The 25,751-nt window shown below is 28.8% G+C and overlaps 1 protein-coding gene across 1 annotated transcript in view; it reads right to left on the reverse strand.

Moving 5' to 3' along the window:
• LOC145283795 (hephaestin-like protein) overlaps window positions 1-25,751 on the reverse strand; it is a 156,346-nt gene that overhangs the window by 45,637 nt on the left and 84,958 nt on the right. Inside the window, exon 10 of the mRNA XM_080132875.1 lies at window positions 19,386-19,536. Within this exon, the coding sequence (XP_079989001.1) occupies window positions 19,386-19,536 (151 nt within the window). The remainder of the gene's footprint in view (window positions 1-19,385; window positions 19,537-25,751) is intronic.

Here is a 25,751-nt window from a genome sequence, read left to right on the forward strand (position 1 = left end):
GGAATCCATATTAAATAGAAAAGTAGTCAACCACCTTAGCAGAAACAACCTTCTTAGTGATATGCAATATGGTTTCCGTTCTGTCAGATCTACAGCAGATGTGCTAATGGTTATATCTCATAGGGTTAGTGAATTTCTTGACAAAGCCTTCCTCTCTAGGGCAAATGCTCTTGACATATCAAAAGCCTTCAATAAAGTATGGCATAAGGGCCTACTTCACAAGATTTCCAGCTATGGTATAACTGGAAATGTTTTCTCAATCATTAAATCATTTCTCTCTGATAGGCTCATAAGAATAGTGGTTGATGGGCAGAAATCAGAGGCCCTCAGTATTAATGCTGGAGTCCCTCAGGGGTCCATCCTGGGCCAAACTCTCTTCCTGATCTACATCAATGATCTCCCAAAATACATACTTAAATCATTCGTTGACATCTATGCTGATGACACGACCATCTATGGCAACACATCAAAAAATGACAAAGTTCTCTCTGATTCTCTCTCCTCTGATCTCGAGCACGTGGGAAGAGGTGGCTGGTTACTTTTAATGCATCTAAAACCAAGCTCCTATCTTTTCATCATCAACGCTCTGATCCCCATCTGGCATCAATTGAAATCAATGGCTCTCATCTAGGGGAAGCTCCGTGTTGATAAGCTCCTGACCTGAAATTGAACACGTACATCAAGTCTGTTGCCAAAAAAAAATGGTAGGATCCTTCTACCGATCCAGAAGATATCTCGCTGCTGATGCAATTCTCTATCTATATAAAAGCCAAGTACGTCCAAGGATGGAGTACTGCTGCCACATCTGGGCAGGAGCTGCTAAAAACAGCCTATCCTGCCTTGGCAGAGTACAAAATAGGCTTTGTGGCTTAGTGGAGGATGCCCTTTTCTCTTCCCTGCAACCTTTCTCCTAAAGGAGAGATGTTGCGAGCCTGTCTTTGTTTTATCGTTACTTCCATGGCAAGTGCTCGTCTGAGCTCCAATCCCTGGTCCCCCTCGCCAATCTTTCACGAAAAACACCCATTTAGCTGAAACCACTGTCAGAAATTTTCCCCACTCTTTATCTGTGCCAAAACCAAAACGTAGATTCCATGAAAAAAGCTTCTTTCTTAGAAGTGCATGTCTGTGGAACTCTGTTCTGTTTGCCTGTTTCCCACCTGACTACAACCTGGATCTCTTCAAGTCCAACATAAACAAATTCCTGATGAACTGCCTCCTTAAGTAAGACACTTTATCAAATCTCAACACTAACGTGCTGTACACGCAGTAACCCTTATCCCCGAGTAGCTTCCGGGCCTTGATAAGTTGTGACCACCTTGTAAAAAAAAAAAAGCTGCATGTTTGGCTAACATGCTTTCAATGCTGCAACAAGCAGAAGCATCTCCACATCACTAAAATGCATCTGCCTATACTGAGGATCACATGAATACATATACAAACCAAGTTTCACATGTATGCAGCAAAGCTGTCAAAATACAATGTTTAGAAAAACATTGACTTTTGTGATATTCCTCAATATTTCTGCAGTCAATGCTTCAACTATTCACTTATCTTTTTAAGATGTCAATCAATTTTTGCATCCAGCTGACACAAGGAGTTCATCATTCGACTCAGATAAACTTGTCCCCATATTCAATTTCTTACCATACACAAATTATAGACGGTTCATTTTAAGTTTGAAAAAAAAAGACTACAGTACATAGTCATTCAAAAGAATCCATAAGAAGTTGCATGTTTGCTTCAGAATGTGCAAAAAGATCTCAATCATCTGCGGATAAGAATCTCAAATTAGTGAATTCACAACTTTGGATTTAGCGCTAAATTTTAAGGTCATACATTTTACCAGAACTATAAAACCTTATATATATTTACATCACACTGAAAATCTTTAAAGGGCAATAAATGATACCATAATGAAGTATAAGGCAAAAAGTGTTGGAATCATCCTCACAAACTTAGTCAGCGCCATAACGCTATTTCTATAATCATATTTTACTAGAAGCAAATGCAACCAAATTGTAGAATTAAAGAAAAGGCAATTATAAGCATTGAAAGTGCTTGTGATTATTTGGGAACTTATATTAATATGATTTCAATATAAAAATGAAAAAATATGAAAAATCGAAAAAACTAAAAAGGATAATAAAGTACACTGCCTCTGTTGTATTTAATAATGTTTGCTTGAACATTTTATATATATATATATATATATATATATATATATATATATATATATATATATAGATAGATAGATAGATAAGGAACTGTGTGTGAATTCGTTCCTTATGAACTCGGAAATAGTTGGGCTGATATTTTTTTTTAATTTCACACAAAGGTGTCAGGAAGTGTTCTTACATAGGTTTTGTAATGGAATTTGTCAGATAAGTACTGAAAATTGAAAAAAATCAAATTAAAGTAGGAAATTTGATTTTGACCAAAGTTAACACTTTTATACAACTTAACATCACAAATACATTTGGAAAGTTTTATCACCGCAGAAGCCCAGATTGTAAAATCAACTGTAGATTCTTTTATAAGACAGGGGTGCATTTGAAATGCATGTTTCTAGTTAGAGCACTATTGTACCATGATACTTTTAAAGCCATTATTTACAAAATAAATTTTAAAAATCAATAGTAAGTTCTCTAAAGTGCAATATAGACTACAATATATTGCAATGGATTAAATCATTGCAGGGAGGCATGAAAGCTTCCTTCTGGTACACCACAGTTGATCCCCAACTAGAACATGCAAATCAATCGATTTGATTAAAAAAGGTAATTTCACCAATTTCAATGACAATAGAATATGGGAGACTGGAAAATTTGTTGATTCTCATTCAATCCCAGAATATGTTGGATCTTCCTGCTAGTATATATATATATATATATACTTACTAGTATGGGTACCCAGCGTTGCCTGGGTTGACATAAAGTTCTGTTTGAAACACACCTGTATACTAATCATTTTCATCATGGGCAACGTGGATACCCCCACAACAAAAATAAAATGAGAACATGTAAATGTAAACCCCCCAAAAAAGAAGTATGCAATACCCTCTCCACCAGATATTTCAGCAGAAGGGCTACAAAGAGAAGAAACTATTCTCCGGATATTGAGCACTGGAAAGACCCCCCCCCCTGCAAAGAAAAGATAATTAAAAATAAATCATTACAACTTTTGTTTCAATAAAAATAGCAGCGAATGCCCGTGCGATCGCAAAAAAAAAAGAAAAAAAAAAAGATCTACCAAAAATTAATTCCAAAAACAATTAAATGACATTTTTCCTCATTTTATATTTCTAATGTAATTCTCCCCCCTCCCCATCAAAATGAATTTGTCATATTTTGAGGTTCGTTCTGTTTATAAAATTGTTAGGTGAAAGTACAGAATGGTTTCATAAAAATTAATTAAATTTATTGTTATTTTATGTTTCCAATGTAATTCCTGTCCACCCCCACCACAAAAAAACTAAAAGTTTTTGTATTTGTCATGTTTTGTCCCCCCCCACCCCCACCCCTCGATCGCCAAACTTGAAAAAATGCTAGATATGACATGTCTGGTTGAACGCTTTGTGGCCAAAAAGTGGGTGTTCATTTTACGTTAAATTTATATATAAAAGTTATCCCCAACGCTAAAATTTTAATTTTCTTTTTTCAAAATTTCTTCTTTCATATTATTTATAAAGACTGCTTAAATGTATTAGGCCACAAAAAACCAGATCTTAATTTTTTTGGTCAATGTCAAGTTTCTTTCCAACTCCCCCCAAAACTTTAAAATGATGACTTTTAATGGTTTTCCGTGGTGCTGAAAACGAATATTATGTTTAAATTTGGGGCAGATAAGTAGTTTTCATGATATGAAGAAATTACTTTTTCACTTTCCTATATAAATTTAATATAAAATGAGCACTCACTTTCTGGTCACCCAGTAATTTCTTCAAATCATAAAACAAATTTAACTGTGATATTCGTTTTCAGCACTCCCGAAAATTGGCGCTGTTTCTTTTTTACTAAGAGATGCATTCATTTTTCATCGCATAATTTAGGACGCTAATTATGCTGTTAGTAAGTTTACAAAAGCATACTTTTGTTTTTCGTTCTTTTTTCATTATACAACTTGTATAGTTGTTAACAGGTGCCTCTGCAGTTTAACATTTCACAAAAATTCTGTTTAAGGCGGTTAAGTAAAGTACAGGAGCACCCGGTAAAAACTATACAAATTCTATAATTGAATACCCATCTCAAAAAAACAAAAAACAAAAATTTTTGTAAACCGCTCGTGTAAGCTTACTGATAGCATTATTTACATCCTAAATTATGAAAACATAAACGCATCACTTAGTAAAAAAACAGCGCCAGTTTTCGATGGTGCTGAAAACGAATATCACAGTTAAATTTGTTTTATGATATGAAGAAATTATTAGGTGGTTAGAAAGTGGGTGTCCATTTTACATTAAATTTATATAGGAAAGTGATCCCCACTTTTTGAAAAAGTAATTTTTCATATCATGAAAACTACTTATCTGTCCCAAATTTAAATGTGATATTCGTTTTCAGCACCATCGAAAACCATTAGAAGTTGTCATTTTCTAGTTTTTTAAGGAGTTAGAAAGAAACTGGACATTGACCATTTTTTTTCTAGGGATTAAACGACGCTGGGTCATGTCATAAAAATTGAGCAATTTTAATTTAAGATATTAAATAAATTATAAAGAAAATCTGTTTCACAGGCAATTGTTATGGTATGATTATAATAATAAATCCTGGGCAACGCCGATTAAATTTTATAAACAAAAAGAGCAAAGAATGATGGATTTTGTTCACATGTGTCTCTGACTAACTCTGCCCTCGTAAGGATGCAAGTAAATGAGGACATTAGATTTAATTATCTTTCTTTAACAAATAAAAAAGTTACTTAAAAAGTAAGAATGAGCGAAAAAAAATTTCCTCAGAATTAAAAATAAAAATAATTATTCAGCTTAGAATAATATTTCGAAATGAAAACAAATATTTAATAACGTGCTCCGTTTCAATTAAACTATCACAATTATTTCCCCTTTTGCTTTTCTAGTTTTTGGTTTGAAAATAAAACGGTTTCAGATTTCAGATAAAATCAGTTAAATCAAATATAACTTGAAGTTTAAATAAACTAAATAATTCATTTTTTTTTAATTAGTACAACTGAAACAAAGCTGTTATGTCGAATAAGTAATGTCATCGAGGTAATTATTTAAATAGATTTAATTTAATGTGATATGTTAATGACCGTAACTCAATAATGTAAATGTGGTTTGAAGAATGCTATATATTGAAAGTCCATATACAATATAATGTCTCCTTTGACAGAAGTATCCTAACATGAGCATTAATATTTTTTGACCAGGAGAAGTGTACACACATTTGGCCTTTATATTTCTTTGGTCATTGGGAGTTGTACACACAGACACATGAACGCTACTACTTTATATATATATATATATATATATATATATATATATATGTGTGATTGATAATTTAAAATTTAAAAATCAAATTATAATTAAATTAAAAATCCGTTTAGTAAGAAGGAACAACAACAAAATCAATTATCTGTATGATCGTTTCGGAAAACAATGCTTTTTATTGTGGTAGACATCAAGTTACGTACAATAATTACATATAGTTTTTTAATAAGCAAGGTCTCCTCGTCAGCAAATTTTGAAGGGTTTTTATTAAATTTAAAAGACACCATAAATAAACCTAGCATTAAAAGTAAGGCAGATGTATCTGAAAAAAATTGAAATAAGAGGTCTGGATTTAAAATTTATAAGAAAATTAATATGGGTTAGAGAAACGATCGTACAGATAATTGATTTTGTTGTTGTTCTTTCTTACGAAACAGATTTTTAATTTAATTATAATTTGATTTTTAAATTTTTAATTATCAATCACATTACTTAATATTGAATTAGCTCTAGGATATTTACCTATCGAGCTTATTATATATCTAAATTACAACGAGCACTTTCTCTTTCCTATATTTTAATTAAACTAGTAATTTCACTATTACATTGAAATACACTCAGCTCTTTAGACTATTGTTCTAATCTCCTTTAAATTATATATATATATATATATATATATATATATATATATATATATATATATATATATATATTCGCTCTTCATTTTGAATTCCGTTTTTGGAAATAAGGGTTGTTGCCTGATGAGATCTCTAGTTGGTAAATACTGGTAGACCGAAACATGCTCATGACTGTGTAGCAACAAACTACTGCTTATGCAGAGACATATATATATATATATATATATATATATATATATATATATATATGTATAATAGGACAACAAGAGTATGAAATTAAGACACAAAACTATATATTGTTAGATATAGAATGGATCATTTATTGAATAATGGAATACAGGCCAAATTTGGGGGATAGAAAGGACTCTTTATGCCAGGGCATTTCAAAGCCTATTGCTTCTCATCAGAAGGTGCTAGGTAGCATGGGTGAGATGCGGCGTCTAGCGTAAGGTTCATTAGGGATGAAAAAGATTAAGAGGAATTATAGAATGCTGGGGGAAGCTTTATTGAATTCTAAATAAATAAGGAGAAGCTTATTATATATAGTATGATATATAAGAATATATATGGTCTTTTACATAGTATTGAGATTAAGGGGTATATGTATTATGGTTAAATAGGGGGTGTATTGTTGCTGCATGGTAATTTATTTTAACGGTTTGTGGGGTGTCTATTTTCTATGGAATGGGTAATTTTGATTAATTTGGGGGGTATGCAAGGTTGTAAAACTGAAAGGTAATATGCGGCAATATATTTATAAGTTTCTACTGTTATGATATAGGGGGTATGATCATAAGGGGGCGGTCGGAGATTAGGGTGGCAATGACTATGAGTGCGTCTAACTTGATGTAAAAGGTTAAGTATACATATTGATGTTAAAGTGGGGGAGTGAGGAAACCATAACTACTTATGAGAGTGGTAAAAATATACCAAATAATAGTAGGGTAATTATAATAGTACGGAAGATAATAGTAAAATAGTAATGACAATTATAATAATAGTAGTAATAATAAAGCTGAAAATAAATTAGAAGTAAAATTGAATATTAAAAAAAAAATAAAATAAAATAAATAAAATAAAAATAAAGGCAAAATTAAAAGTAAACATTAAAATTAAACATTAAATATAATGTTACCAATAGTTGTGATAAAATTAAATTAAAAAATTACTGTTAATAACAGTGAAGATGGAGATAATGGTAATGGTTATGGTAGCAATGACGGGGGTAATAACGGGGATAATAATAATGATATCAATTATAATGATGATTATAATAATAATGATGATAAAAACAATAATACTTATTATAATTGCCATTACTATTATCTTTTGTACTATTATAATTTCCCTACTATTACTTGGTATATTTTTACCACTCTCATAAGTAATTATGGTTTCCTCACTCCCCCACTTTAACATCAATATGTATACTTAACCTTTTGAGGTGTCTAGGTTTTTTATAATATCATGTACTTGGGAGGACGTGATCTTTAAATCATCTAGCGTGGTTTCTGTCCACAGAGGAAAATCAGGGAGGGAATGGCTTGCTGGGTCCATATGTTGTTTGATAGTGGGGGTATTTGATAATGGGAGCCCATTATTTACTACATTGTTTTAGATTTTCCAGAAATTACGAGTTCCTAATTTTTGTGCTTCAATGCATTTCCTGGTGGTTTCAGTGTATTTACTCTTAGCTGTTGCTACTTCTTTCTTGCAATTATTTCTAGCTTCTATATACTTTTTGTTTGTTTGTACAGGACTTATGCCAGTATAGCATGGAATATAGCAAAGTTATGGATGACACTACCAGCTGTGTTAGTGTAGTTAGAGAAGCCAAGCCAATTTCTGTGGTGAGCATTAAAGTCACCAAATACATGTATTTGGGCACTAGTGTCAAGGGAGAGTGTTGTCAGAGACATGATTGATTATAGTACAGTTCTGGTTTGATGGAGAGCAATAAAGAAAATACAGGTAGCTAACGCTACGTTGTAAATTTAGTTTAAAGCACATGAAGGGCTGGTCATCTGATTCTAGTTTACATTTCCTAGACATGGGAGGGTGTTACGAATATAGGCTCCAAGTCCGTGCATGTGTCTATCAGAGTCCTTATGACAAAGTGGAAGATAACCAGACATGTTAAAGATATTAGATGGGATGGAGAAGTGCAAGTTAGTTTCAGTTAGTGCCAATATATCCGGGGAGTTTTCTAAGAGAAATGATTCTACATCATCTAAGTTAGTTGTAAGTCCTTGGATATTTGAAAATGGAAGCTTCAAGGAAGGAGGCGAATTGTTTGAATGTGTGCCTGCTTTGAACGTTTTTTTGAATTGAACTGTCATTTCATTTTATTTTATAGTTTTTCATATCTAGGGTGTTAGGCAAAACGCATGTGCATAGGCACCATCATGCAATGCGAGTAGACCATCAACCGGCTCCTCATCCACAAGAATGTGGCCTCGGGAATGCCCACCAGAGATGAGTGAAGGGTGTCTTCCCATGAATGACATGGCATTATGAACATCCCGATATTATACAACTGATGATAGAGCAGCCACTCTAAGCACTACCAAAGAGTTAGGGCACCTGTACTGTCAGCGGAAACAGCAACCAGTAACTGTCAAACCGGTACCCTCAAACCTGTCAGACAGGAGTGGTCGAGCCCAATCATGTTAGCATGTATGGTGAAAAAGCACCCCTAAGATGCCCAGGTGTAGGGGAAGGGAATGAGGCAAATGTGGGAGATGGCATTCATTGCCCTAGTCAGGAAACAAGGCTAAGCACTGGGCGTCTCTAATGAGACCCCACAGCTGCACCTTTGCTCCTGGCTAATAGGCAAAAAAGGAGTATGGAAGCCAGGCGATAGGCAGAGTCTATCTGCTCCTTAAGCAGTTTAGGTTTGCGATGGAACAATGTTAACAGTTAAAGTCGTTAGTGACGTTAAATTTAAAATCAGCTGAAATATTTCAATTACAAGGGGAGATAATTTTATTCAAATAGAAAAATAAAGGATTTAACTGTTAAAGGGAGATAACCACTAATTATTTAATAGTTGAATTTTTCCTATAATAAATGAATCCTATTGGAAGTGATTAAATAAAAATAATATTTTTTTAAAATTAGTAATTATAATATTTATACAACTTACATTAATAAAATAGTAACATATAAATTCAAAGTGAAATAGATAATAAAATAAAATAGAAAATAATGGTAAAATATCAGATAAGATAATAATAATAATAATAATAATAATAATAATAATGATAAAAAATAATAATAATAATAATGATAAAAAATAATAATAGTTATTAATTTATTAATTATAAATTTAAAGATAGATTAGTCATAAGATAATTTTATGATTTATGGTGGCATAAATTTATCGAATCTAAACCAACGTTTATGAATGCATCTGGAAAAAATTTCAGCTTTTAAATTCTAGAGAATGGTTTTATTTTTATTATATTTTAAAATCTTCATATCTACAAAGTGCACAGAATCTGTCCCCCTGGCATATATGCTTTATAAGATCCTATTATTTCCCATTTTAAATTGAAGGGAATATTTCTATCATTGAGTTGCAATATATGTTTAGATAAAGCAGTCTGGTTTCTCAAGGAAGGATTTTTAAAAGAGTGCTTATGCGTTGAAATTCTATGCTTAGTAAGTCCAGATGTGGAACTGATTAGATTAGATTTTGTTTAATATATTTTGTTGTCAGTTAGATTAATAGTGGTATTGGTATGTAATAGGTTTGGTTGTATTTTATTGGTAGATTGGTTAATGGGGGTGTTGTTATTGAATAATTGTGTGGAAGAGTTAGATTGTGAAAAGGGATTTGTATAGCTGCTATTAACATAATTTGTATTTTGTGACACTGTGCAACTATAAATCACATTTTTTTTTATCTTGCAGGTACCTTGTAGAGGACATTTATTTTTTTTCTTCTACAGTTACAGCCTGCTATAGTTTCTATATTTGCATTTTGTATCTTATTAATTTTTTTATAATTATTTTTTTGATGTAGGTTTGGCATAGTTGAGTAAGACACTTTGACCGTGTTCTCATTAAATATTTTATTGTATCTATGAGGGGCCTTAAAGTTTTTATCTAATATTTTAAAGAATTCCCTGGCTATGTTTATCTCAAGAGTTTTAGAATATGGAGGGTTGAACCATAGGATTTCCCTTTGTCTGTTTTTATGCTTACAGATTCTGGTTTGTGATTTATTTGTGTTAGTGGCTAATACTTGCGGTTTAATTTGGTTTGGTACTGTATTTTCATTATTTTTTGCCATTTGTATGCGGGATGAGATGGCTATTATAAGTTATTATTATTTTAGTAGGTTTATTGCAATTATTATAATTTTCAATGCAGTTTGTCTTTTTATCGTTTTTATTTAGGTTTTTGATTCGTGATTTGTATCCTGAGTTTTTAAGGGCCTCATTGTAATATTTTGTGTTTTTGTTAAACAGTTTAGAGACATTGGGGACTATTAATTTCAATATTGACAGGGTGGTGTAATACGAACTTGGTTGTTAGTAGTAAATGAGAACTAGACACGAGGTGTATTTTTACACGTCTTTATTCATCAGCCATCTATGAACTCTCGAGCATAGAGAATCTGTACAAGGGGAGAGAACTCTTACAATTGAAGAGTTCCTACTGTCACTCCCTCCTCTCAGATAGGTGTCTTTTATTTATTTGTACATTATAAAGTCCTTGTATTTGTGGGGGGGGGGGTCGCCTTGTTCTTATGGGTCGGTTTCAGGTTGGTATCTCTGACCGTTGGTTTGCCTCCACGGGTAATCCTTGCTTGTCGTGTGGCGTGTCTCTGTCGTTGATATTGGATGGAGTATTTGCTTCTAGTATGTCAGGGCTTAGTTTTAGGCATTTGTGTCTCAACTAGTGTTTTGAATGCGTTTATAGCCGTTCGTTTTTGAGGATTATATATTTCTTACCACTTTGCTTCCAACAATTAGTTCTGGGAGATCTTTTGCATTTTTATTGTTGTTGCTGTTTTTTGCTTCCTGCACACAATTGTTGTCTGATCTTCGGTTGTCTGCGCTTAACAAAGTTGGAAGTTTTGTTCTTATTTTCCTATTGTATAGGATTTCTGCCGGGGATGGCAGGTGGTTGTCAAGTGGGGTTGATCTGAGGTATAGAAGGGCCATTTGACAATCCATTTTAGATTGTTTGGCTTTTGTGAATGTTCTTTTTACAGTTTGGACCATTCGTTCTATGAACCCGTTTGATTGTGGGTACCTGAGGCTTGATGGGATGTGAGTGAATTCCCACTCTGTGGCAAAATTGTGGAACTCGTTGGAGACAAAATATCTTGCATTGTCTGTGTCTGTATGCCATGAACAGCGAATATTGCTTTGAAGTATTCTATGCAATTTAGGCTTGTTGTGCTTTTCAGTGTTTTGACGAAGGGCATCTTGCTATATTGATCAGCGATCAGTGGGAACGGTTGATTGTTAAAATCAAAAATATCTGCGGCAATGTACTGGAACGGTCGCATTGCATGTTCCTTGATGATCATAGTTTCCTTTTGATTTTTTCTTTGATTTTTTCTCTACAGATCTCACACATCCTTACTAGATCTTCTATATCCTTGAACATTCCCCTCCAGAACACGCTGTTTTTCACCTTAAGTTGTCATTTTTTGATGCCTTGGTGAGCATCATGGATTCTCCTTAGTACCATATGTTGCATACTTTTGGGTATGACTATGGATTGTCCCTTTGTGACCGTCTTGTACAGATAGGCATTCTTTCAGTGACCAGTAATTTCTAATTATTTTAGGAGTACTTTTTACATCATCTGGCCATCCATTTAGTATCACCTCTTTAAGTGTTCTGAGTTCATCATCTGCTTCAGTTACATTTTGTAATTCAGTCTGTTTCTGAGCTGTAATGTCAACAGTGTGTATGTTTACGTCAAGTTCGATTTCCTTACCTATGGTTGGTTTCTTGACAAGTAGTCTGGGATACACATTTCTTTTCCTGGTTTGTATGCTATTTGTGCATCGTATGGTTGTAATCTTAATAACATTCTTTTTAGTCGTGGGAGTACTTGCGCTATATTCTTATTCTGAATATTTTCTAGTGGCTTGTGGTCCGTTTCCACTATTATTTTTTTTCCATATATGTATGTGTGGAATCTCTCACATCCAAATATTACTGCTAGTAGTTCGCGTTCTATGTTTGCATAATGTGATTCCGTTTCGGTCAGACTCTTGCTCGCAAAGGCAACAACTTTGTTGTTGTTAATGAGTGTTGCACCCTATCATGCTTGAATCCACTTGGATAGTTGTGTCTGCATTGGGATCAAAATATGCTAAACAAAGTTTTTCGTGGATGTGGTCTTTTATCGTTCGGAACGTCGGAACGTCTTGTCCTGTGTCTCATTCCACTGATACTCTGCATCCTTTTTGAGTAATGACCTCAGTGGCACTGTTTTGGTGCTGAGATCTGGTATAAAGGGGCTTAGGTATTGTATCATACCTAAGAATTGTTGGAGTTCTTCCCTGTTAGTTGGTGCTGGTTTCAATTTTATTTTATCGCATTTGTCGGGGTCTGGGTGAGATCCATTCTCGTCCCAGATAAGACCATAAAATTTTATTTGATTTTGCCTGATGGTGCATTTCTCTTTGTTGAAGACTAGGCCATATTTTCGGGCAGTGTCCATTGTCTCTAACAGGTTTTGATCATGCTCCTGTATTGTTTTGCCATACACACATATATCATCTGATATACCTATGACTCCTTTGCATGATTCCAATATTTGAGCTATTTCTTGTTGGAAAATGTCTTGTGACATCTTTAAGCCAAACAGACATCTCAAATATCGGTATCTCCCAAACGGAGTGTTGAAACAGGTGAGTAAGCTTGATTCCTCTTTAAGTTGTATTGCCCAGTAGCCATGTTTTGCATCCAGTTTTGAAAAGTGTTTTGCACCCGCCAATTTGTGTGAGATTTCTTTTAGTGTTGGCGTTTTATGCTGTGTCCTTATTATGTATTTATTTAACGGTTTGGGGTCTAGACAAATCCGTAGGTTTCCATTTTTTTTCTGCTGCATGCGATGGTGTTGACCCATTCTGTGGGCTCTGTAACTTTTTTTTATTACGCCCATGTGTTCCATTTTGTTTAATTCTTGTTTTAGTTCATCTTTGAGGTGCACTGGGAATTTTCTTGGCGGTTGTACTACTGGTATTGCATCTTCAATGAGATGTACTTTTTGGATGCCAGGGAATTTCCCTATCCCTTGGAATCTGTCAGGGTATTCCTCAGTGAGGTCTTCTATATTTTGTACTTGTTTTAGTGAGTGCCCTTTGATTATGCTGCAGTTGACGGTTACTAGACCTAGTCGGATGCTTGGCCTAAGACCTAATATTGTGGTGTCACTGTCACATATGAAAAACTTTGCTTTATCGTCGCCGAGTTTTTATGTTTTATTTTTAGGATGATCGATCCATGGTGGATAATTTTTGTTCCGTTCGCAGCCCACAAATCTTGTTTTCGATATCGAGGAGTTATCTCCCTTGGACCATTTTTTAGTTTATTTAATGTTAGGCAACCATATTTATTTTCGTACATTCTTTTAAATATCCGGACGGGTAGGATATTTCTGTTTGCGCCTGTGTCGACTTTCATCCTTAATTTGTGTTTTTTATTTCCTGCGTCCTCGCAGTCGATATTCGTGAATATCTCATCTCGGTTATCATTTTCTGCACCAATAGTATATAAGAATGATTCGGTATTTTCGTACGATTCATCATCTTCGTCTTCTTTCGATGTTGATTTTTTTTTTTGGTAAAAGTGTTTTTTGTATCTGTTTGGTTCGCTACCCTGTCTTGTTTTGCTGCAGTTCTGTGCCTCTTTTGGGTTTTTCCGACCTTGTTGGTTCGTTAGGCAGTATTGTTCGAAGTGGTGTAAGCCATTGCATCTTCTACACGTTTTGTTGAAGGCATAGCAGTTTTCTTTTCTATTTTTGTGATGTCTGCCACATCTTGTGCATGGTTTATTTTTTGTAGATACCACGTGGTATATCTCATTTTTCTCCTCGTTGGCGACTTTGTATCGAGAATTATCTTTTGTGGTTATCTCATACGCCCTAATACTGTCTATGGCTGATTTGAGGGTTAATTCGGTTTTGGCTATTAAATTACGCCTTTTGTCAGCGCTCCTAAGCCCTATTATAATTTGTTCCAAAATGAAGGAAACAATAACTCAATTGCTGGATAAAATAAACGTGTAGTTTATTTTCTGTTGAAAATGAAATGGTTTAGGTGTAACACATATTCATTCAGGCGTTGACGCTTACATGCGTGGAAAAGAAAGGGATGAAGTCGAGGACAAGAAATGGCCGTCCTGCACATAGAAAGAAAAATAGAAAGGGAGTGTTTGCCTCAACAAAACCGTGCGTTCATGATAGCAGTCGTCCACATGGAGAAGTCTTCAAACCAAGAGCTATGGACGCCAAACTTGCTTGGTTGACGAAACCAGGCAAAAGGAAAGAAAGAGGAAGTTGAATGGTGTTGTGGACTTTTATAGTGAGGTGAGTGTTCTGACTGCGCATGTCTAGAATTCTTTTCAGAGGAAGTGACGTTTCGCATGTGTGCGTACATGTGCGTACGTTAGCGTGTGTGTGTGTATGCACATGAATGTGAGTGTATATACGTGAACGTGAATATATGTACGTGCCTGTGCGTATGTGCATGCATACATGTGGGTATGTGTATGAGGATGTGTATATGCTTGCGTGTGTGTGTATGTGAGGAAAAACATGTTTGAACAAGACTCCCCCTCCTGGGGAGAAAAAAAAAATATATATATATATATATATATATATATATATATATATATATATATATATATATATATATACAAGAGAAACGTATTTCGTTTTTGTTTTTATGTATATTTTTTTTTTTCTTTTTTTTTTTTAATAAGTTATATATTGTTTTAAATGTTTTGGCCAATGAACTTTTCGACCAGTTTTTGTTGTTGTTTGTGGTGCGTGGTTTATTTGTAATTTCTTTGTCCGTTTCTGAGTGTGTATGTTCTTGTATTGGACTAGGAGAAATGTGTAATTGTTCGTCTATGAATGCAGTCTATTGCAATAGTGTCTTTTTTTTTCTCTTTTTAATATGGTAAAATACTTTTTACCTCTGGTGAGAACTAAATAAGGTTCGGAATAATTTGGACATAGTGGGTTTTTTTACTGCGTCGTTCCTGATAAAAACGTATTTACATGTGTGAATATCGCTTGGGACGAAAATGTTCGTGTCTGGCTTTTTGGTTGGAGTAAATTTTAATCGTGACATTTTATGTTTTAAGTCCGTCACAAAAGTTGTCGTTGGAGAAATATCTGTATTGTTTTCGCAGAATTGTCCTGGTAAAATCAGCGTTGATCCGAAAACTAATTCTGCAGGTGTGCTCTGCAAATCTTCCTTCACAGTGTTGCGAATTGCTAGGAGAATGAGTGGCAAATTGTCTGACCAGTCCGCTTTGTTTTCGTTCATAGCCAAAGATGCTTTTAATTGTCTATGAAATCGTTCCACCATACCGTTTGCACAAGGATAGTAGGCAGTAGCCTTAATGTGCTTTGTTCCCAACGAATGGTTGAATTAAGCGAAAAGAGTTGATTAAAACTGTGAGCCCCTGTCTGTTGTGATTACGGAGGGCACTCCGAAAATCGCTATCCAATCTTGTAAAATCGCTCTAGCTATTGTTGCGGCTGATATGTCTTTCACTGGTATTGCTGTCAGCCATCTGCTGAATCTATCAACTATAGTAAGGACATATCCTTTTGAAGTGGGCAAGGGTCCAACCAAGTCGATATGAACATGAGTAAACCTAGTGTCTGGTACACTGAAAGTTCTTGAAGGTGATTTTGTGTGCCTGTGAACTTTGTTTTTTGGCAAGGAATGCAAGTTTTAGTGCAATTACGGATGTCCGTATTCATATTTGTAGAATATTGTGCTATAAATTATAATTATTATTTTAAATTAACTGATTATTGCTTATAATTATTTTTTAAATTAACTGATTATTGCTTACAATTATTTCTTAAATTAACTGATTATTATTTACAACTATTTTTAAATTAACTGATTATTATTTACAATTATGTTTAAATTAATAGATTATGATTTACAATTATTTTTAAATAAACTGATTATTATTCACAATTATTTTTTAAATGCACTGATTATTATTTACAATTATGTTTAAATTAATAGATTATAATTTACAATTTTTAAATTAACTAATTATTATTTCCAATTATTTTAAAATTAACTGATTATTATTTACAATTATTTTTTAATTATATGATTATTATTAAAAATAATTTCTTAAATTAACTGATTATTATTTACAATTATTTTTTAAATTAACTGATTATTATTTACAATTATTTTTTAAATTAACTGACTATTATCTAAAATTATTTCTTACATTAACTGATTATTATTTACAACTATCATTATTTCTTAAATTAACTGATTATTATTTACAATTATTTTTTAAATTAACTGATTATTATCTGAAATTATTTCTTAAATAAACTGATTGTTATTTACAATTGTTTAAAATTTACTGATCATAATTTACAATTATTCTTTTAAATGAACTTATTATTATTTAAAATTATTTCTTGAATTAACTGATTATTATTTACAATTATTCTAAAATTAACTGATTATTATTTAGAATTATTCTTTAAAATTAACTGGGTATTGCTTACAATTATTTTTTAAATTAACTGATTATTATCTGAAATTATTTCTTAAATAAACTGATTATTATTTACAACTATTTTTAAATTAACTGATTATTATACAATTATTTTTAATTAACTTATTATTATTTACAATTATTTTTAGATTAACAGATTATTGCTTACAATTATTTTTTATATTAACTGATTATCATTTACAATTATTTTTTAATTAACTGATTATTATCTAAAATTATTTCTTAAATAAACTGATTATTATTTACAATTATTTTAAAATATCTGATTATTATTTACAATTAGTTTTTAATTAACTGATTATTATTTTTAAATATTTTTTAATTAACTGGTTTTTATTTGTAATTATTTTTAAATTACCTGATTATTATTTACAATTATTTTTAAATTAACTAATTATTTCTTACAATTATTTTTTAAATAACCTGATTAATATCTAAAATTATTTCTTTAAGTAACTGATTATTATTGACTATTTTTCAATTAACTGATTATTATTTACAATTATTTTTTAAATTAACTGATTATTATTTAAAATTATTTCTTGAATTAACTGATTATTATTTAAAATTATTTTTAAATTAACTGATTATAATTTACAATTGTTCTTTTAAATTAACTGATTATAGCTTACAATTATTTTTTAAATAAATTGATTATTATCTATAATTATTTCTTAAATAAACTGATTATTATTTACAACTAGAATTATTTCCTTAATTAACTGATTATTATTTACAATTATTTTCAATGAACTGATTATTCTTTACAATTATTCTAAAATTACCTGATTATTACTTACAATTAATTTTTAAATTAACTGATTATTATTTACAACTATAACAATTTCTTAAATTTACTGATTATTATGTACAATAATTTTTTAAATTAAATGATTATTATTTACAATTAATTTTTAATTAACTGATTATTATTTACAATTATTTGTAAATTAACTTATTATAATTTACAATTATTCTTTTAAATAAACTGATTATAATTTAAAATTATTTCTTGAATTAACTTATTATTATTTACAATTATTTTTCAATTAATTGATTATCATCTTAAATTATTTCTTACATACACTGATTATTATTTACAACTATTTTTAAATTAACTTATTATTATTTACAATTATTTTTTAAATTACCTGATTATTATTTACAATTATTTGTAAATTAACTGATTATAATTTACAATTATTCTTTTAAATAAACTGATTATAATTTAAAATTATTTCTTGAATTAACTTATTATTTTTTACAATTATTTTTAAATTACCTGATTATAATTTACAATTATTCTTTTAAATAAACTGATTTTTGCTTACAATTATTTTTTACATTAACTGATTATTATCTAAATTTATTCTTAAATAAACTGATTGTTATTTACAACTAGAATTATTTCCGTTATTAACTGATTATTATTTACAATTGTTTTTAATTAACTGATTATTATTTACAATTATGTTTACATTACCTGATTATTATTTACAATTATTTTTTAAATTAACTGATTATTAGTTAAAATCATTTTTAAATTAAATGATGATTATTTAAAATTATTTCTTAAATTAACTGATTATTTTTTACAATTATTCTTAAAATAACTGATTATAATTTACAATTATTTTTTAGTTAACTGATAATTATTTACAACTATTTTTAAATTAACTGATTATTAGTTACAATTATTTTAAAATTACCTGATTATTATTTACAATTAGTTTAAAATAAACTGATTATCATTTACAATTATATTTTATTTAACTGATTACTTACAATTTTTTTAAATTACTGATTATTATTTACCATTATTTATTATTATTTACCATTATTTTTAAATTAAATAATTGTAATTTACAATTATTATTTTTCATTAACTGATTATTGCTTACAATTATTTTTAAAATTAACTGATTATTATTTAAAATTTTTCTTGAATTATCTGATTATTATTTACAATTATTTTTAAATTAACTGATTATTATTTACAATTATTTTTAAATTACCTGATTATTATTTACAATTATTTTTAAAATGACTGATTATTATTTACAATTATTTTTAAATTAACTGATTATTATCTAAAATTATTTTTAAATTAATTGATTATTATTTACAATTATTCTTAATTATCTGATTATGATCTACAATTAGTATTAAATTAACTGGTTATTATTAAAATTATTTTTAAATTAATTGATAATTACTTACAACTATTTATACATAGACTGATTATTATTTAAAATAATTTCTTAAATTAACTGATTATTATTTACAATTATTTTTAAAATAACTGATTATAATTTACAATTATTCTTTTAAATACACTGATTATTGCATACAATTTTTTTAAAATTAACTGATTATTATTTACAACAATTTTAAAATTGACTGATTATTACTTACAATTATTTCTAAAATTAACTGATTATTTAATTAAAATCTATAAAGCCACCAATTTTAAATATTAAAATTAAAATATTAAAATTAAAATATTAGTTTCAACCTTTTTTTCTTAGTTCTTACCATGCATCAAGTTAGATTCTTTGAAATCTTCATCTTCCCTGTCGATCTCTTTTGGTTTAGAAGCAAATGTTTCAATGTTTTTCTCAATGTACCAAGATTCATTTTCATCAGTCACAGAAAAAAGCAAAAAAAACTCTTTGTCAACAGATTTCTGAAAAGAGATAAACAAAAGCAAAATGCAAAATGGGTTTCGATCAACAGAATAAGAAGTAACCAATATGAAGAAAGGATTACCCGAATTACAGATTTTTACTTAAAAACTGACAAGAAAAACGCGTTTTTGGTGCCAGCAATATTTCACAGATCTTCTCAAAAGATTATCAACAACTTTGATTACTACAAAAAAATTATCAACAACTTTGATTACTACAAAAAAATTATCAACAACTTTGATTACTACAAAAAAATTATCAACAACTTTGATTACTACAAAAAAATTATCAACAACTTTGATTACTACAAAGAATTATCAACAACTTTATATTACTACAAAGAATTATCAACAACTTTGATTACTACAAAGAATTATCAACAACTTTGATTACACAAAGAATTATCAACAACTTTGTATTACTACAAAGACATAACAACAACTTTGATTACTACAAAGAATTATCAACAACTTTGATTACTACAAAAAAATTATCAACAACTTTGATTACTACAAAAAATTATCAACAACTTTGATTACTACAAAGAATTATCAACAACTTTGATTACTACAAAAAATTATCAACAACTTTGATTACTACAAAAAAATTATCAACAACTTTGATTACTACAAAAAAATTATCAACAACTTTGATTACTACAAAAAAATTATCAACAACTTTGATTACTACAAAAAAATTATCAACAACTTTGATTACTACAAAAAATTATCAACAACTTTGATTACTACAAAGAATTATCAACAACTTTGATTACTACAAAAAATTATCAACAACTTTGATTACTACAAAAAATTATCAACAACTTTGATTACTACAAAGAATTATCAACAACTTTGATTACTACAAAAAATTATCAACAACTTTGATTACTACAAAAAATTATCAACAACTTTGATTACTACAAAAAATTATCAACAACTTTGATTACTACAAAAAATTATCAACAACTTTGATTACTACAAAAAATTATCAACAACTTTGATTACTACAAAAATTATCAACAACTTTGATTACTACAAAGAATTATCAACAACTTTGATTACTACAAAAAATTATCAACAACTTTGATTACTACAAAAAATTATCAACTACTTTGATTACTACAAAAAAATATCAACAACTTTGATTACTACAAAAAAATATCAACTACTTTGATTACTACAAAAAAATTATCAACAACTTTGATTACTACAAAAAAATTATCAACAACTTTGATTACTACAAAAAATTATCAACAACTTTGATTACTACAAAAAATTATCAACAACTTTGATTACTACAAAAAATTATCAACTACTTTGATTACTACAAAAAAATATCAACAACTTTGATTACTACAAAAAAATATCAACAACTTTGATTACTACAAAAAAATTATCAACAACTTTGATTACTACAAAAAAATTATCAACAACTTTGATTACTACAAAAAAATTATCAACAACTTTGATTACTACAAAAAAATTATCAACAACTTTGATTACTACAAAAAAATTATCAACAACTTTGATTACTACAAAAAAATTATCAACAACTTTGATTACTACAAAGAATTATCAACAACTTTGATTACACAAAGAATTATCAACAACTTTGTATTACTACAAAGACATAACAACAACTTTGATTACTACAAAGAATTATCAACAACTTTGTATTACAAAAAAGAATTATCAACAACTTTATATTACTACAAAGAATTATCAACAACTTTGTATTACTACAAAGAATTATCAACAACTTTGTATTATTACAAAGAATTATCAACAACTTTGTCTTACTACAAAGAATTATCAACAATTTTGTCTTACTACAAAGAATAATCAACTACATTTATTACTACAAAGAATTATCAACAAGTGTGATTATTACAAAGAATTATCAACAACTTTGATTACTACAAAGAATTATCAAAAACTTTGATTACTACAAAGAATTCTCAACAACTTTGATTACTACAAACCATTATCAACAAGTTTGATTACTACACAGAATTATCAACAGCTTTGTATTACTTTCAAGAATTATAAACAACTTTTTATTACTAAAATAATTTTCAAACACTTTGAATACTACAAGGAATTATAAACAACTTTGATTACTACAAAAAATTATCAACTACTTTGATTACTACAAAAAAATATCAACAACTTTGATTACTACAAAAAAATATCAACAACTTTGATTACTACAAAAAAATTATCAACAACTTTGATTACTACAAAAAATTATCAACAACTTTGATTACTACAAAAAATTATCAACAACTTTGATTACTACAAAAAATTATCAACTACTTTGATTACTACAAAAAAATATCAACAACTTTGATTACTACAAAAAAATATCAACAACTTTGATTACTACAAAAAAATTATCAACAACTTTGATTACTACAAAAAAATTATCAACAACTTTGATTACTACAAAAAAATTATCAACAACTTTGATTACTACAAAAAAATTATCAACAACTTTGATTACTACAAAAAAATTATCAACAACTTTGATTACTACAAAAAAATTATCAACAACTTTGATTACTACAAAGAATTATCAACAACTTTGATTACACAAAGAATTATCAACAACTTTGTATTACTACAAAGACATAACAACAACTTTGATTACTACAAAGAATTATCAACAACTTTGTATTACAAAAAAGAATTATCAACAACTTTATATTACTACAAAGAATTATCAACAACTTTGTATTACTACAAAGAATTATCAACAACTTTGTATTATTACAAAGAATTATCAACAACTTTGTCTTACTACAAAGAATTATCAACAATTTTGTCTTACTACAAAGAATAATCAACTACATTTATTACTACAAAGAATTATCAACAAGTGTGATTATTACAAAGAATTATCAACAACTTTGATTACTACAAAGAATTATCAAAAACTTTGATTACTACAAAGAATTCTCAACAACTTTGATTACTACAAACCATTATCAACAAGTTTGATTACTACACAGAATTATCAACAGCTTTGTATTACTTTCAAGAATTATAAACAACTTTTTATTACTAAAATAATTTTCAAACACTTTGAATACTACAAGGAATTATAAACAACTTTGTATTACAACTAAGAATAATCAACAACTTTCATAACACAAAGAATTATCAACAACTTTGATTACTACAAAGTATTATCAACAACTTTGTATTAAAACTAAGAATTATCAACAACTTAGATTACAACAAAGAACTATCAACAACTTTTATTACAACAAAGAATTATCAACAACTTTGATTACTACAAAGTATTATCAACAACTTTGTATTAAAACTAAGAATTATCAACAACTTAGATTACAACAAAGAACTATCAACAACTTTTATTACAACAAAGAATTATCAACAACTTTGATTACTACAAAGAATTATCAACAACTTGCTATTACTACAAAGAATTATCAACAACTTTGTATTACTACAAAGATTTATCAACAACTTTGATTACTACACAGAATTATCAACAACTTTGATTACCACAAGGAATTATCAACAACTTTGTATTACTAACAGGAATAATCAACAACTTTTATTTCAACAAAGAATTATCAACAACTTTGCTTACTACAAAGAATTATCAACAACTTTGATTACTACAAAGAATTATCAACAACTTTGATTACTACAAAGAATTATCAACAACTTTATTACTACAGAGAATTATCAACAACATTGATTACTACAAAGAATTATCAACAACTTTTATTACTAAAAAGAATTATCAACAACATTGATTACTACAAAGAATTATCAACAACTTTTATTACGACAAAGAATTATCAACAACATTGATTACTACAAAGAATTATCAACAACTATGTATTGCTACAAAGAATTATCAACAATTTTATATTACGACAAAGAATTATCAACAACTTTGATTACTACAAAGAATTATCAACAACCTGTTATTACTACAAAGAATTATCAAAAAGTGTGATTACTAAAGAGTATTATCAACAACTTTGTATTACTACAAAGAATTATCAACAACTTTGTATTACTAAAAGCATTATCAATACTTTCATTACTACAAAGAATTATCAAAAACTTTGTATTACTACAAAGAATTATCAACAACTGTGTAATACTACAAAGAATTATTAACAACTTTGATTACTACAAAGCATTATAAACACTTTCATTACTAAAAACAATTATCAACAACATTTATTACTACAAAGAATGATCAACAGCTTTGATTACTACTAGGAACTATCAACACTTTGATTACTCCAAAAAATCGTGACCAATTTTTATTACTACAAAGAATTATCAACAAGTGTGATTACTACAAAGTATTATCAACAACTTTGTATTAAAACTAAGAATTATCAACAACTTAGATTACAACAAAGAATTATCAACAACTTTTATTACAACAAAGAATTATCAACAACTTTGATTACTACAAAGAATTATCAACAACTTGCTATTACTACAAAGAATTATCAACAACTTTGTATTACTACAAAGATTTATCAACAACTTTGATTACTACACAGAATTATCAACAACTTTGATTACCACAAGGAATTATCAACAACTTTGTATTACTAACAGGAATAATCAACAACTTTTATTTCAACAAAGAATTATCAACAACTTTGCTTACTACAAAGAATTATCAACAACTTTGATTACTACAAAGAATTATCAACAACTTTGATTACTACAAAGAATTATCAACAACTTTATTACTACAGAGAATTATCAACAACATTGATTACTACAAAGAATTATCAACAACATTTATTACTAAAAAGAATTATCAACAACATTGATTACTACAAAGAATTATCAACAACTTTTATTACGACAAAGAATTATCAACAACATTGATTACTACAAAGAATTATCAACAACTATGTATTGCTACAAAGAATTATCAACAACTTTATATTACGACAAAGAATTATCAACAATTTGATTACTACAAAGAATTATCAACAACCTGTTATTACTACAAAGAATTATCAAAAAGTGTGATTACTAAAGAGAATTATCAACAACTTTGTATTACTACAAAGAATTATCAACAACTTTGTATTACTAAAAGCATTATCAATACTTTCATTACTACAAAGAATTATCAACAACTTTGTATTACTACAAAGAATTATCAACAACTGTGTAATACTACAAAGAATTATTAACAACTTTGATTACTACAAAGCATTATAAACACTTTCATTACTAAAAACAATTATCAACAACATTTATTACTACAAAGAATTATCAACAGCTTTGATTACTACTAGGAACTATCAACACTTTGATTACTACAAAAAATCGTGACCAATTTTTATTACTACAAAGAATTATCAAGTGTGATTATTACAAAGAATTATCAACAACTTTGATTACTACAACGAATTATCAACAACTTTGATTACTTCACAGAATTATCAACAACTTTGTATTGCTAAAAAGAATTATCAACAACATTGATTACTACAAAGAATTATCAACAAGTTTGTATAGCTACAAAGAATTAAAACAACTTTGAATACTACAAGGAATTATCAACATCTTTGTATTAAAACAAAGATTTATCAACAACTTTTATTCCAACAAAGAATTATCAACAACTTTTATTACAACAAAGAATTATCAACAACTTTGTATTACTACAAAGAATTATCAACAACTTTGTATTACTAAAAAGAATTATAAACAACATTTATTTCGACAAAGAATTATAAACAACTTTGATTATTAAAAAGAATTATCAACAACTTTGTATTACTAAAAAGAATTATAACAACATTCATTTCAACAAAGAATTATAAACAACTTTTATTATTACAAAGTATTATCAACAACTTTGTACAACTACAAAGAATTATCAACAACTTTGATTACTACAAAGAATTATCAACAACTTTGATTACTACACAGAATTAAAAACAACTTTGATTACTAATCAGAATTATCAACAACTTTGTATTACTACAAAGAATTATCAAAAACTTTGATTACTACAAAGAATTATCAACAACTTGCTATTACTACAACGAATCATCAACAAATTTGATTACTACAAAGAATTATCAACAACTTTTATTACAACAAAGAATTATCAACAACTTTTATTACAACAAAGAATTATCAACAACTTTGTATTACTACAAAGAATTATCAACAACTTTGTATTA

This window comes from Euprymna scolopes, chromosome 8 (assembly GCF_053919585.1).
Source record: "Euprymna scolopes isolate OS-2025 chromosome 8, ASM5391958v1, whole genome shotgun sequence".
NCBI lineage: Eukaryota > Metazoa > Mollusca > Cephalopoda > Sepiida > Sepiolidae > Euprymna > Euprymna scolopes.